Source organism: Mytilus edulis, chromosome 10, assembly GCF_963676685.1.
Source record: "Mytilus edulis chromosome 10, xbMytEdul2.2, whole genome shotgun sequence".
Classification (NCBI taxonomy): Eukaryota; Metazoa; Mollusca; class Bivalvia; order Mytilida; family Mytilidae; genus Mytilus; species Mytilus edulis.
In genome coordinates, this window is record NC_092353.1 from 81599490 (window position 1) to 81616522 (window position 17033).

General features: G+C 33.7%; 1 protein-coding gene across 3 annotated transcripts in view; it reads right to left on the bottom strand.

Annotated features, from left to right (window-relative positions):
* Positions 1–17033, bottom strand: part of LOC139492024 (tyrosine--tRNA ligase, cytoplasmic-like) — a 29645-nt gene that overhangs the window by 10255 nt on the left and 2357 nt on the right. For 2 of the 3 annotated variants that reach the window (XM_071280073.1, XM_071280072.1), the window contains exons 2-11: positions 15352–15473; positions 14646–14792; positions 11291–11466; positions 10538–10667; positions 9750–9830; positions 7696–7747; positions 7163–7345; positions 5937–6022; positions 4723–4855; positions 3153–3244 (exon numbers count right to left, since the gene is read on the bottom strand). In XM_071280073.1, the coding sequence (XP_071136174.1) occupies positions 3153–3244; positions 4723–4855; positions 5937–6022; positions 7163–7345; positions 7696–7747; positions 9750–9830; positions 10538–10667; positions 11291–11466; positions 14646–14792; positions 15352–15417 (1146 nt within the window). In that variant the 5' untranslated portion in view covers positions 15418–15473. Of the gene's footprint in view, positions 1–3152; positions 3245–4722; positions 4856–5936; positions 6023–7162; positions 7346–7695; positions 7748–9749; positions 9831–10537; positions 10668–11290; positions 11467–12504; positions 12553–14645; positions 14793–15351; positions 15474–17033 lie in introns of those variants that run through there. The other variant, XM_071280074.1, reaches the window with a different exon arrangement.

The window sequence follows — 17033 nt, forward strand, 5'->3', positions numbered from 1 at the left end:
ATATATAAAAATTTCTACATTTAGGCGGTACTTGTCAATAGCATAGGAGGGTAAAAGTGTTAAGACTCTGTTAGATTTGTTCACAAACTTTATTTGAACTCTCTAAGTAATTCAGATTTTGACAGATTTCATAGACATTTGTGTGTTGCTGTAGATGTTAAACTCTAGATCACCTTTTCATTATCTGTATCTATGAATTGCTGTCTCAATGATGTATGGCCCACATCTCTTTTTATAAGTATTTATTTTACGATGTACATGATGTATGTTGGTTCATAAGCTCACTTAGAGCTCGTGTTATATTGTTTTTTAACATATGAATATAATTTAATTGTGGATGTAACGCGTCTTCTGATTGGCCGACGTTATTTTGTTATGAGCCCATACATAATTTAGTCATGTGACCGTGACGTCATCAATATTGTTTCATTGTTTTTCCCCGGTTTAAAATGGAATAACATGTGAATATAATTTAATTGTGGATGCAGCGCGTCTTCTGATTGGCTGACGTTATTTTGTTATGAGCCCATAGACATAATTTAGTCATGTGACCGTGACGTCATCAATGTTTTTTCATTGTTTTTCCCCGGTTTAAAATGGAATAACATGTGAATTTAAAGTAAATCTTATTTGATTAGATGATTTATTGTGAATTTAATTATTTTTGTATACTTATTTTTGTGGGGTGAGAAAAAAAATTGGATTTTGTGGACTTTGTTTTCATGGTTTTACCATTGAAAGACTGCATACAAGCATGTCAAGGAAATAGAAACATTGTACTTTGTTCACAGTTAACCTTTATGGACAAAAATTGTTATACTATCCCAACTAATAATAATAATTAAAGAAAAATAATTTCCTGTCAATATACATAGTATGTCCTTATTATCTACAAAATTTCATGAAATTCTGTTGTGTGTTTTCAGAGGAGTTGAGATGACAAACTGTTGCAGAAGTACATTGAAGCAAATAAGTTCAAAGGGGCATAACTCCTAGAAAAAATTGAACCGTAATTTCCTGTTGATATGCACATCTACATAGTATGTCCTTATCATCTACAAAGTTTCATGAAATTCTGTTGTGTGGTTTGAGAGGAGTTGCAATGACAAACTGTTGCAGTAGTACATTAAAGTAAATAAGTTCAAAGGGGCGTAACTCCTAGAAAAAAAATTGAATCGCAATTTCCCGTCGATATGCACAACTAAATAGTATGTCCTTATTATCTGAAAAAGTTTCGTGAAATTCTGTTGTATGGTTTGAGAGGAGTTGCGATGACAAACTGTTGCAGTACAGTCGATTCCACTTAATTGCATACCGCTTAATAGCATAATTCGGTTAATTGCATAGTTTTCTCCTGCACAAAACCATTTCCCATTCATCTAATGTTAAATTGTCCGGTTATATGCATAGCTCTATAAGTGGCCTTTCGGTTTATTGCATAGAAAATTATTGCCGTCTAGATATGCTTAGTTAAAACTGACGAGATTTTTGACCGGAAACGGTCATTTGGTAAGTATATTTTTCTTGAATGCATCCTTATTTTCGTTATTATTTCATATTTACTTTTGTGTTATTGAAATAAAGTTTTAAAACAGTTTCTTTCGTGTTTATATTATGGAATTTGATTTAAAAATAAACCTCGATTTCTACACAGGTAAAGTTTCCCATGTTCTATTTTAAGCCTCGAGGTCATAAAAATGTCAAACAGATAATTGTTGTAAAAACACTGACCATTCTACTTCAAAGGGTGTTAATAATTGATTGGATTTTAAACAATTGTCCATAGATTACATTTTGGGTTAATTTTTAAAACAAAAACTCCTGCTAATTATCGATCATAACCAATGTGAACTCTATTGGGCTTGGGGTGATCTGTATTAATGTTAATATTATAGGGCATTTACATATGGTTAAAGAATTTTATACATCAATCATTTGTTTTTAATATTTTATGAAAAGAGCATTTACTTTTAATTATTATATTTTCTCACTTTCAACACTTGTGTCCAGCAATTAACCCGTACAGGGCCCCACCATTACTGCTTTGCATATACGAAACTAACAAGTTGTTACTTCAGTGCCCAACTGCATATCAACAGCAATTCATTACACATCTATTGTTAAAATAATTATAAACTGTGAAGTATTGTTTAAAAGTTTATTTTAATCAAAGCCTAACAATGTACACTCTACATATGGGTCATAGAAACAAATCTATTGTTAGAACAGTTTTATTTTCGTATCCCAGGTAAAGGAAAGTCTGAATGCAAATAAACTAAAACTAAATGTGTTTATAATCTTTATTTAAAGAAACAAAATAAAATAACACATATGACACTAGAGTAGACATAAAATTTTTATTAGAATAAATCAACATTCAGTATATTGTATGTGGATTACAGACGTTCATCTTTCTTCAGGGATTTCTTTTACTGATCTGTTCTATCGATGTTATTTGACTCTGTCATTTGGCATTTCGGATATAAGCATACTCCGCTTTATTGCATAATTTTGTCTGACAAATAGGCTATGCAAATAACCGGAATCTACTGTAGTACATTAAAGTAAATAAGTTCAAAGCGGCGTAACTCCTAGAAAAAAAATTGAATCGCAATTTCCCGTCGATATGCACAACTACATAGTATGTCCTTATTATCTGAAAAGGTTTCGTGAAATTCTGTTGTGTGGTTTGAGAGGAGTTGCGATGACAAACTGTTGCAGTAGTACATTAAAGTAAATAAGTTCAAAGGGGCGTAACTCCTAGAAAAAAAATTGAATCGCAATTTCCCGTCGATATGCACAACTACATAGTATGTCCTTATTATCTGAAAAAGTTTCGTGAAATTCTGTTGTGTGGTTTGAGAGGAGTTGCGATGACAAGAAACAGGACTGACGGACGGGTCAAAAACATTATACCCTCCGCAACTTCGTTGCGTGGGGTATAATAATAATTCTTTATTTAAAGAGGGTTACACAGTTAGCTATAAAGCTAATCTTCACTGAGGCCCTCATGGATTACAATGAAACATAACAAACAATTACAAAATATCAAACAGATACACATACATGAATAATGAAATAAAAAATTGAAATGAATCCACAGTATTAATAACTATGTATGTGAAATCTTCTGACTCAATAGATATATTTACCTTTTCCACTTTAGTGATTTTACCGACTCTCAGATCTAGCCTAGATGGTACGATTGCTTCCTCCGTCTGTCCTCCTGCCTGGCCTGGCTTCTCTGTAATATAATATATACTGATACAACAGACCTGTATGAACCAAACACTACATAGACATTCTGGTCCGTAATTTAATTCTTCTAGAAATTTGTTTATTTAAGTACACAAAGTTCATGAAACTATAACGTATCTGATAAATGAAGTTACAAGAATTAACTGTACAATTTTTAACTTGACTGTAAAATTTTTATTAGGGCATTAAACAAATATGATAGTAATTTAACCTTTGTCTTCTGACATCAATCAAAACAAAGTCTTAGGTAAAAATTTGATTTTAATTGCAAATCCAATGGTATATTTTTGCTTTTGAAATTTATCAGGAAGTCAGTCATAGAAATATGAACCTATACACTGATAGATGAATACATTTCATACTGATAAAGTAAACAAATGGCTACTGTAAACAAACTTATTTTTCATTAATTTTCATGAGTAGAAAAATATTGTGAATATAATTAATCTTTTCTATAAATATATTTTTAACTTCATTAAGTTAATTTGAATATCCTGAAATTCCATCAATGCTAAGTGGGATAGAAAGGGTTAAATGAGAAACAAAATATTCATGAAAATAAGTTAGTTTAAAGAAAATTTAAACTATTGGAAAATTTGGAATTTTAGAGTTAAGATTAGTTCATCATTCCCACAATAAAACTGAAAATAAGCTGCATATTTATTATTTTACATGTGTTAAACCAACATGACCAATCAAAATCATTAAACAACATTTTGGAACGGTGAATATATCTCAATTTACAGTAAACTGATAATGCAAGCCATGTGTACATAATTTGCCACTTTACATTATGAAACATCTTACAGGAACAGCTGCCTTGTTCTATTCTAGTACAGCATGGAGACTCACAGCTTCAAAATTGCAACTTTCATGTCATTACTAGCCCGAACTGAGGGATACATGGATGGACAAAAGATGGGAAAATAATAGGTACATGTCAGTACTAGCCCGAACTGAGGGATACATGGATGGACAAAAGATGGGAAAATAATAGGTACATGTCAGTACAAGCCCGAACTGAGGGATACATGGATGGACAAAAGATGGGAAAATAATAGGTACATGTCAGTACTAGCCCTAACTGAGGGATACATGGATGGACAAAAGATGGGAAAATAATAGGTACATGTCAGTACTAGCCCTAACTGAGGGATACATGGATGGACAAAAGATGGGAAAATAATAGGTAATGTGGGTTCATTCATTTTTCGTGGGTACCTTTTTTCGTGGATACAGGAAAACTTGCATATTGGAGGATATTTAATTTTGTGGTTTTGGCAAAGGCTGTATACCATACATTCCTATGGAAAATTAGTATTTCGGTGAACATTTAACTTTAGCGTTCCCTTAAGCTTGTTCTTACCAAATCCACGAAAATTTGACTCCAAAATATATTAATGAATCCACAGTATATATTACGCTTTTAGTCCTAATAGCGTACAACGAAAGACATTATCTTACTTTTTTTCTCCACAGGATAGGCTTGACTAGTCAGTTTCTTTAGTTCAGGTGTTTCAAACTCCTTCCTAATAGGATCCAACAGCTGATTCAGGTAATTCTCTACAGATACCTTTAAATCACCAGGATGCACCTCCTAAATGTATAAAATAATTTGGTCAGTTCATGTGCAAGTAAAAATCACCAGGGTGCACCTCCTAAATGTATAAAATAATTTGGTCAGTTCATGTGCAAGTAAAAATCACCAGGGTGCACCTCCTTAATGTATAAATAGTTTGGTCAGTTTATGTGCGAGTCAAAATCACCAGGGTGCACCTCCTAAATGTATAAAATAAATTTGGTCAGTTCATGTGCAAGTAAAAATCACCAGGGTGCACCTCCTTCATGTATAAAATAATTTGGTCAGTTCATGTGCAAGTAAAAATCACCAGGGTGCACCTCCTAAATGTATAAAATAATTTGGTCAGTTCATGTGCAAGTAAAAATCACCAGGGTGCACCTCCTAAATGTATAAAATAAATTTGGTCACTTCATGTGCAAGTAAAATCACCAGGGTGCACCTCCTAATTGTATAAAATAATTTGGTCAGTTCATGTGCAAGTAAAAATCACCAGGGTGCACCTCCTAAATGTATAAAATAAATTTGGTCACTTCATGTGCAAGTAAAAATCACCAGGGTGCACCTCCTAAATGTATAAAATAAATTTGGTCACTTCATGTGCAAGTAAAAATCACCAGGGTGCACCTCCTTAATGTATAAATAGTTTGGTCAGTTTATGTGCGAGTCAAAATCACCAGGGTGCACCTCCAAATATAACATAATTTGGTCAGTTCATGTGCAAGTCAAAATCACCCGGGTGCACCTACTAAAAGATTAAAATAATTTGGTCAGTTCATGTGCCAGTCAAAATCACCAGAGGGAACCTCCTAAAGGAATAAATAATTTGGTCAGTTCATGTGCAAGTCAAAATCACCAGGGTCCACCTCCTAAAAGAATAAAATAATTTGGTCAGTTCATGTGCGAGTCAAAATCACCAGGGAGCACCTCCTAAAAGAATAAATAATTTGGTCAGTTCATGTGCAAGCCTGTCCCACTTTCGTTTGTTTGAAGCTTGAGCATTGGCATATGTGTCCTTAACACATTCTTCTTTAATATTTTATTTCTGCCTGTCTTTTTAATTAAGATGCACCATACTTATTTTGTTGCTATTCATTACCTCTTTAGCAAAAGCATCTTCCAGTTCCTGGAACTTCTTGTATGTTACGTTTCCACCAAATTCTTCCTTCCTAACCACTGTGAAACCTAAAAATAGAAATGGTTACAAATACATATATGCAGCTATCAATAAATATGTACAAATATTTGCAATTCTATTAGTCATTACAGCCGATTGCATTGAGTGTGTAGGTGAAGGTAAATATGTTTAGTTAGCTAGCTGAACAGTGAAGTCATTATTAGGTAAGGTATACTACCCTCCTTTCAAAGTAGTTTAGTCCAACAGGCAGATAGATTAGTTATCGGTCAGACTAGTCTGCTCTTAAAGAGGGGTAGATTACCTAATCCAATTATGACTTTACAGTTCAGCTAGCAAACAAGCTAACTATAGCTATTACCTTTACCTACACACTCAATGGAATAGGCTGTAAATCTTTTCACTATTTACTGCCTGTTTTAATACTTTTTCAGATTTATTTTTTAATTGTAGTTTTAAATGGTTAGGGTTCATGTGTTCAGTACAATATTAAATAAGTTTGTTAATTTGAGGGTACCCAAAATTAACCTTTTTTGACATTTTTTTTTCTCTCACCTATATTTATTGAAGAAACAGCCCAAAGTTTCCATTCTGTGTTTATTTGGAAAATGAATCCCGTTTATGTCTGGAACCTAGAAAATTGTTTTGGCTAAAAAAATTCTGATACGGTTATATATAGGACCATTTAATCCCAAATTCAATCCCAATCTCCCTTTTTAGTGATATGGAACCTTGTGGTGCATTTCATAGAGATCCAAACACTTATACCTAAGTTATTGTCTGGAAATTAGACCATGTCTGACGACAACACCATACCATTATTAGGCTGCATTTGAATGTGTAATCTGTTGCATAAATTGAATCAAGTAGGTCGTCTAATAAATATCACATGATATAATGAATATTCATTATATAAACTTACCTTCTTTACATGTGATTGGATATAACTATCATGATATTATGAATATTCATTCTCCAAACTTACCTACTTTACATGTAATTGGATATACATTTGTAACTATCACATGATATAATGAATATTCATTATCCAAACTTACCTTCTTTACATGTGATTGGATATAACAATCACATGATATTATGAATATTCATTATCCAAACTTATACCTTCTTTACATGTGATTGGATATAACTATCACATGATATTATGAATATTCATTATCCAAACTTACCTTCTTTGCATGTGATTGGATAGAGGACATGTTTACAGAAGGACAACAGGCCATTTTCTGTTATATTTCCAGGTTCACAAAAGGCCATCTTTAATTTCTTCTTGACCTGGGCTGCAGTGTCAAGTAAATCTATTTTAGAATCTTCCTCTGATGAACTCATTTTACTACCAGTCAAACCAGGAACTGCAAAAACAACACTTTTGTTAGTATTTTCTTTGGTACATAAGATTCAGTTGTATAATGTTGAAATTTCTTACATTTAAATAGCTTTACCATCATGAAGTTTTGAATTTGATAACATAACTGAATGGCAATGAATTGAGAATTATCAAGTCAAATTTGAAGCAGTGGTAGAATCTATATCATGAAGTAAATTCATCATTTTTACTGCTATTCATGGTTGAAAGAAGAGAACACAATTCTCTTTCCCCCCTCCCAATGAAAATCTGTTATCCCGTGAAAATAAATGAACCAAATATACATCTGCTATATAAGTATATAAAAATTGTATTGAAGAAAAAATGTAAACTTACCCATAGGGTTCATGAAATGTATTCTTTTGGTATATCCTAAATGTGGCAGGTACTAAAAATAGAAATTAATTATGTAAGTTAGAGGTGTTTAATATTTTTCTTGTGATTGGTCAGTTCTTATTTAAATTTTATTCAAATTGGTCTATTCAAAAGTCTTGAAGTAAATATATCTATGTTCCAAAGTTTAAAGTGACTTAATTTCCCTCATATTTAACTGAGGGATGTTCCAAATTGATCACGATGGGGTGGGAGGCATTCAAAATATTCATTGCGGGTGGTTGTGTTGTACTTATAATTTTGTTAAATAAAATATAATATTACAGGATGACAGGGGCTTAAACTAGGGTGTCGCTCACCTTGGTCTATGTGAATATTAAACAAAGGAAGCAGATGGATTCATGACAAAATTGTTTTTTGGTGATGGTGATGTGTTTGTACATCTTACTTTACTGAACCTTCTTGCTGCTTACAATTATCTCTATCTATAATGAACTTGGCCCAGTAGTTTCAGTGGAAAGTGTAAGTAAAATTTTACAAATTTTATGAAAAATTGTTAAAAATTGACTATAAAGGACAATAACTCCTTAAGGGGTCAATTGACCATTGCAGTCATCTGTACTTATTTGTAAATCTTACTTTGCTAAATATTATTGCTGTTTACAGTTTATCTCTATCTATAATAATATTGAAGAAAATAACCAAAAACAGCCAAATTTCCTTAAAATTACCAATTCAGGGGCAGCAACCCAACCAAGGGTTGTCTGATTCGTCTGAAAATTTCAGGGCAGATAGATCTTGACCTGATAAACAATTTTTCCCCTTAGATTTGCTCTAAATGCTTTGGTTTTTGAGTTATAAGCCAAAAACTGCATTTTACCCCTATGTTCTATTTTTAGCCATGGCGGCCATCTTGGTTGGTTGGCCGGGTCACCGGACATATTTTTAAAAACTATATACCTCAAAAATGATTGTGGCCAAGTTTGGATTAATTTGGCCCAGTAGTTTCAGAGGAAAAGATTTTTGTAAAAGATTACTAAGATTTACAAAAAATGGTTAAAAATAGACTAAAAAGGGCAATAACTCCTAAAGGGGTCAAATGACCATTTCGGTCATGTTGACTTATTTGTAAATCTTACTTTGCTGAACATTATTGCTCTTTACAGTTTATCTCTATCTATAATAATATTCGAGATAATAACCAAAAACAGTAAAATTTCCTTAAAATTACCAGTTTAGGGCAGCAACCTAACAACGGGGCGTTCGATTCATTTGAAAATTTCAGGGCAGATAGATCTTGACCTGATAAACAATTTTACCCTCGTCAGATTTGCTCTAAATGCTTTGGTTTTTGAGTTATAAGCCAAAAACTGCATTTTACCCCTATGTTCTATTTTTAGCCATGGCGGCCATCTTGGTTGGTTGGCCCGGTCACCGGACACATTTTAAAAACTAGATACCCAAATGATGATTGTGGCCAAGTTTGGTTAAATTTGGCCCAGTAGTTTCAGAGAAGAAGATTTTTGTAAAAGTTAACGACGCCGGACGACAACGCCGGACGCAGTGATGGGAAAAGCTCACTTGGCCCTTTGGGCCAGGTGAGCTAAAAAGTGTCTATCATGCCCCCATCCATTTAATTCTATAACAGCCCTGGTTTTCACCTTTATAATTAGGTTAAAGAACCCAAATATTTTCTTAAGATAATAAGTGATCAATGGGTCTTTAAAAGGACAAAACTTATGGATGCCCCATCTGCACAATCATTTTCTAAGTTCAGTGGAATGTGAAAATGGTGTAAAAACTCTAATTTGCAAAAGAATTAGAAAGATCATATCATAGGGAACATGTGTACTTAGTTGCAAGTTGATAGGACTAAAACTCCATCAAAAACTAGAACCTGAAGCGGGACAGACTGACAAACTATTAGACACTGAGTCCAGAAAACATAGAGCCCATAAATGGGGCACAAAAATGGGGGATAAAGTCAATATCTTACGCTGTCACAGTTTCTAATCCTAGTAAATTTTTTATAATGTTCCTGTAGCTATTTTGCCTACCTTTTCAGCATAGGTGAATATCTTTCTCTGATCAACACCACCAAACTGTGCATCAACTTTCAAATATTCTTCATCTAAAGCCTGTAGGATGATAAATAAATAATTGTATGTTCAAAATACAGTGGCAAATACCAAATGTATATTCTGTACAATATTGAGAAAGCAAAGTAATATTTAAATTCATATGTGGAAGAAAAACTGACAATACCATGGCTAAACACTAATGTGTCTGTAGTACACGGATGCCCCATCCGCACTTTCATTTTCCATGTTCAATGGACCGTGAAAATGGGAGAAAATCTCTAATTTGGCATTAAAATTAGAAAGACATATCATAGGAAACATGCATACTAAGTTTCAATTTTATTGGACTTCAACTTCATCAAAAACTACCTCAACCAAAAACTTTAACCTGAAGCGGCACAGACAGACGGACGGACAGAAAGACAAATGGATGCACTGACCAGAAAATATAATGCCCATAAATGGGGAATAAAAAAGAAAAGACTAACAAAAGTATACAAAACACAACACATAACACTGTAGAGACTGAGAAACAATTCATGAACTTCACATACAACTGGGAATGACAGCCAAATGTAAATTGAAATTTGATGTTCGATTCCAACAAGTTTTTTATTTTACACTCTAATATTTGATAATGCATAAGAAAAAACAAACACTTAATATCTGGACAAAAGACCTATGTGAAAACTCATGTTATAATACAAACACAGACTTAGTTGTCTCATTGGCAATCATGCCACATCTTCTTTTTTTATAATTACCTGTAGTCCTGGATATAACAAACCACTTAACAATGGATGTTGGACCTGTTTGACAACTTCAGCTCCAGCCTTCCTGGCGTCATGTTCTGTAACCAATGATGACAGTCTGTATACATCTAATGTATATTCCCTGTAGCAATAAATTAAGTAACATTAAACAAGGAAAGGTGAATTTAGAATTTTATCATGTAAAAGTCCTAGAAATACATAAATATATATAAGGATGAAGAAAAAAGTGTGGAAAACTGATTTGCCCAACTGACTGATGGACAGACAGACGAACGAAGTGCAATCCTAATGTCCCCTTCAACTTCATTGGTAGGGACCTAATGACTAGTAGCGATATTTTACAGTGAATAATTTAAGAAAGATCCATTTTAACTGAATCACCATATTGGTTCTGTTTGTGTTTTTTTTAAAATGTGTAAAAAGTTGTGCAGAACCATGTCTTGCCATCTATCAGAAAAATACTGAAATTGAAAATGTATATCTAAGTTTTGCTTCAGACATAATATCTCTTAATCATAAAAAGCTTCCTATGGTGTATGTCAACATAATCCTTCTCTTGAATTTAACTTATTGGTGAATGTATACATGGAATATATTCATAATATTTGGAAGACCTTACAGTACTTCAATTATTTCAACCAAACAAAAAGATTATAATTGGGCGGTTAACTGTATCATCAAAAGTGTCAAAAGATAAGATTTTTTACAAAATTTCTCTGTGTACTCCTTATTTATATTACTCACTTGCTCAGCTGAAAATCTGTTCCTTTGACAAACTTCAGCTTTTCTAGTGGCACATTTATAGATTTTAACATTGCCTTGATAATGGCTTCATAATATTTTTCCCTCAACTGCAGCAATGACCAGGGTGCTTTCATGTTATCCAAGTAGGCATGGAGATCAGCAAACAAAATGGTTACCTAGGAAACAGAAAACAATCTAATATTTCTCATCTATGTATTGTAATTTCAGAAATTATTGCGAGGTTTTTGTGAATGTGAATAATACGACTTGGTGCATATGATAAAACATTCTGATATCTGATACACATATTTGTATGCAGATTTTCCTGAAATCGTAATAAATTATTTGTCTATTAATGGCATTCGAAAAATCACAATAAAAAGTGCATGCAATGATTTATAAATTTACATGCAGCAACGCTTTATAAATTTACATGCAGCAACGCTTTATAAATTTACATGCAGCAATTTATAAATTTACATGCAGCAACGCTTTATAAATTTACATGCAGCAATGCTTTATAAATTTACATGCAGCAATGCTTTATAAATTTACATGCAGCAACGCTTTATAAATTTACATGCAGCAACGCTTTATAAATTTACATGCAGCAACGATTTATAAATTTACATGCAGCAATGATTTATAAATTTACATGCAGCAATGATTTATAAATTTACATGCAGCAATGCTTTATAAATTTACATGCAGCAATGCTTTATAAATTTACATGCAGCAATGCTTTATAAATTTACATGCAGCAATGCTTTTATTGGCATGACCTTACAACTATGATGGGTGTATGTTGTTCTGCAGTAATGTAATTATCTAACACTCATAAAATATCTTTGGAAAGAGTTATGGGACATTTTACATGCAGTTTGCATGTCTTAACTGTTTCACAATAGCAATCTCATATCAAGAAAAAATCTGCCTTTTTTCCATGGCAAAGATATGGGCAACACATGGTTTGTCTGTTTAAGCTGTTTCTCTATACATGTACATACTGATTCTCCTATTAAATTTCTGTTATTTTTGTCAAAAATGTAAAATAGTGGCATATGTCCATGTACTTGTCTCACATTGGCAAAGAAAAGATCTGGCAACAGCATGTAAGAAATCAGCAACTTTTGATATGGCAACAAAATAGGCTTACCTCACACCAGGCATGTAAGAAATCAGCAACTTTTGACATGGCAACAAAATAGGCTTACCTCACACCCGGCATGTAAGAAATCAGCAACTTTTGACATGGCAACAAAATAGGCTTACCTCACACCCGGCATTTAAGAAATCAGCAACTTTTGACATGGCAACAAAATAGACTTACCTCACACCCAGCATGTAAGAAATCAGCAACTTTTGACATGGCAACAAAATAGGCTTACCTCACACCCAGCATGTAAGAAATCAGTAACTTTTGACATGGCAACAAAATAGGCTTACCTCACACCAGGCATGTAAGAAATCAGCAACTTTTGACATGGCAACAAAATAGGCTTACCTCACACCCAGCATGTAAGAAATCAGCAACTTTTGACATGGCAACAAAATAGGCTTACCTCACACCCAGCATGTAAGAAATCAGTAACTTTTGACATGGCAACAAAATAGGCTTACCTCACACCAGGCATGTAAGAAATCAGCAACTGTTGATATGGCAACAAAATAAGCTTACCTCACACCCGGCATGTAAGAAATCAGCAACTTTTGACATGGCAACAAAATAAGCTTACCTCACACCCGGCATGTAAGAAATCAGCAACTGTTGATATGGCAACAAAATAGGCTTACCTCACACCAGGCATGTAAGAAATCAGCAACTTTTGACATGGCAACAAAATAGGCTTACCTCACACCCGGCATGTAAGAAATCAGAGACTTTTGACATGGCAACAAAATAGACTTACCTCACACCCAGCATGTAAGAAATCAGAGACTTTTGACATGGCAACAAAATAAACTTACCTCACACCCGGCATGTAAGAAATCAGACTTTTGACATGGCAACAAAATAGGCTTACCTCACACCAGGCATGTAAGAAATCAGCAACTTTTGACATGGCAACAAAATAGGCTTACCTCACACCCGGCATGTAAGAAATCAGCAACTTTTGACATGGCAACAAAATAGGCTTACCTCACACCCGGCATTTAAGAAATCAGCAACTTTTGACATGGCAACAAAATAGACTTACCTCACACCCAGCATGTAAGAAATCAGCAACTTTTGACATGGCAACAAAATAGGCTTACCTCACACCCAGCATGTAAGAAATCAGTAACTTTTGACATGGCAACAAAATAGGCTTACCTCACACCAGGCATGTAAGAAATCAGCAACTTTTGACATGGCAACAAAATAGGCTTACCTCACACCCAGCATGTAAGAAATCAGCAACTTTTGACATGGCAACAAAATAGGCTTACCTCACACCCAGCATGTAAGAAATCAGTAACTTTTGACATGGCAACAAAATAGGCTTACCTCACACCAGGCATGTAAGAAATCAGCAACTGTTGATATGGCAACAAAATAAGCTTACCTCACACCCGGCATGTAAGAAATCAGCAACTTTTGACATGGCAACAAAATAAGCTTACCTCACACCCGGCATGTAAGAAATCAGCAACTGTTGATATGGCAACAAAATAGGCTTACCTCACACCAGGCATGTAAGAAATCAGCAACTTTTGACATGGCAACAAAATAGGCTTACCTCACACCCGGCATGTAAGAAATCAGAGACTTTTGACATGGCAACAAAATAGACTTACCTCACACCCAGCATGTAAGAAATCAGAGACTTTTGACATGGCAACAAAATAAACTTACCTCACACCCGGCATGTAAGAAATCAGACTTTTGACATGGCAACAAAATAGGCTTACCTCACACCCAGCATGTAAGAAATCAGTAACTTTTGACATGGCAACAAAATAGGCTTACCTCACACCCAGCATGTAAAAATAAGAGACTTTTAACATGGCAACAAAATAGGCTTACCTCACGTCTGGCATGTAAGAAATCAGCAACTTTTGACATGGCAACAAAATAGGCTTACCTCACACCCGGCATGTAAGAAATCAGCAACTTTTGACATGGCAACAAAATAGGCTTACCTCACACCCAGCATGTAAGAAATCAGCAACTTTTGACATGGCAACAAAATAGGCTTACCTCACACCCAGCATGTAAGAAATCAGCAACTGTTGATATGGCAACAAAATAGGCTTACCTCACACCCGGCATGTAAGAAATCAGCAACTTTTGACATGGCAACAAAATAGGCTTACCTCACACCCGGCATGTAAGAAATCAGCAACTTTTGATATGGCAACAAAATAGGCTTACCTCACACCCTGCATGTAAGAAATCAGCAACTTTTGACATGGCAACAAAATAGGCAACATGTGGTCTGCCTGTTGTAGCTGTTCCCCAATAGATTTTCAAGTCTCTTTCCTTTATAATTGGTGTGATCCTGTCTTCACCCAGAACTTCCTATTAAAAAAACATTTTCAAAGGATATTTAACTAAACAATTAGATATCAACATATCAGAAAAATAAACTCCAGTCAACTCTAGACATTTCTATTGATTACAGTTAATTTGACTTCAATATCTATTCAATCTCATTAAGTGGCAGGTCAGTTATGGCAGTGTTTGAAAAAATTGTTTAAAGGGATCATTTGTTTTACTTCCTTTCAGAAGGTTTCAAAATATATGAAATATGTGCATTTGAGAAAGAAATGATCATCATCCTCTATTTTGTTTTTCAGTGTGTATCTGTTTCTACTACTTATAAGCCTTCATTTAAATAGTTTATTACAAGAAAGTAGGAGTTTCCATCTAAATATTTGATATCTATTATCATGATAATCATCTAGAAATGTAATGATAAATTTGAATGTTTCTTATTGTTCTGTGGATTAATTTATTTTGTGGGTACCAATTTTTGTGGTTTGCAGAAAACTTGCATATTCGAGGATATTATTGATTATCGATCTAAAACACATCTTTGTCACATGTACGAAACATTTCTTTTCAAAGTAAAATATACCTGTAAATTTCTTTTGATCAGTTCAAGTTTCTCTTCAGGGCTGTAGGCAGTTCCATTTTCAGCCATTTTGTTAAATAAATTACTTCTGTCTCAAGAAAGCACAAGTCAATAATTGTATCAAACTGAAAAATAAATGAATATCATAAATATATCAAGGATCAGCATAATCTTATAAATATATATATTCAGTTAGGGTGAAGGTTGGTAACTAAGTGTTTCTCATTTTTTTTTTTATAAATATTGGCTTTCCTGATTGAATGGTTTTACACTAGACATTTTTGGGGCTCTTTATAACTTAAGTGAGCAAAGGCTCTGTGTTGAAGGCCGTACTTTGACCTATAAAGATTTACTTTTTACTAATTGTGACTTTGATGGAGAGTGGTTTCATTGGCACTCATACCACATCTTCTTATGTCTATGTAGTCCCAGAAAAATAAAAATACCACATATCGCAACAACCAAAAGTTACTGTGAAAAATACAGACCTAGAACATCATGAACATGGCTTATTTTACATGAAACTTGATTAAAGCCATACTATCTTAACCCTTTTGATGACGTTGAATCCTGGTTTACCAGAATGGGAATACTTCTTTTTCATTTCCTGCACAAAAACATTTCAAACACAAGTTATCGGTCTTTGTTTAATACCTGTATAAAAGTGTAAGCATGCATATGGTGCTTCAGTTGTTGAAAACTGTGTCAAAATCAAACGAAATTTACGGGGTGTTTCTGAATTTTAAAATGAGGGAACATTTTTTTCAAACAATATGGAAGAATTAAAGTCATACAAATATAAAATGCTGTTTTATGTACAATAAGCATTCATTGAGTATTGCATGGCAATATATAGTCCCCTACAGGTTAAAAATTCATTGTAATGGATCTATTACTTGTCATAGTGTAAACTACATAAAAAAACAAACAAACCTACCAATAAAATCTTCAAACAATTTACTAAAGAAAAGTAAAAAAATCCAAAAAGTCATTTATCTTGATACAATCATGTCTTTTACAAATCTTGTAAAACATGAGTTATTTCCCTTTGAACAGAAATATAGTAATTAATAAATCAAAAATTAAATTCTATAAAAATTCAATAAATTGCTAAGCTGAGCGCAGATGGATACGACTGCAGATGTCCAACACTGAAAAGATGGGGCAAAACTGGACACACTATTCACGCTTGGTACGAATCTAATTTGGATTGTAATTAAATATTTAACACATAATAGGTTTCTGACACAGAATAACTAGAGTCACAGAACTTAGAATTGATTATATGATTTGAATTTTATTTATATTCAATTTTTTGTGTTTTTGTTTTTTACACTGTGTTGCGAATTGACGGTCAAAAAGTTGATTTTATACTGCATATAATATTTGGGAAATTAAAATCTAATAAGATGGTCAGTCAACTTCCCTCAGTCGTACAGGAATCAAGATTACATACTTATGGAACATAAATTATTTCTATACTACAAAATGTATCCTACAGAATGATAATTAAGGGAGGGTAGGAGGGGTCCTGATCCCGAAATCCCGGGCTTAAAAACTCGCAATCCAGAGGTCTCAAATTTAAATAAATTGAAATCCCGACATCCTGAAAGTCGAATTAAGAATTCCGGGATCTCGAAAGGGTCAATCCCGAAATTAAAAACACCTGATCCCGGAGTCCCGAT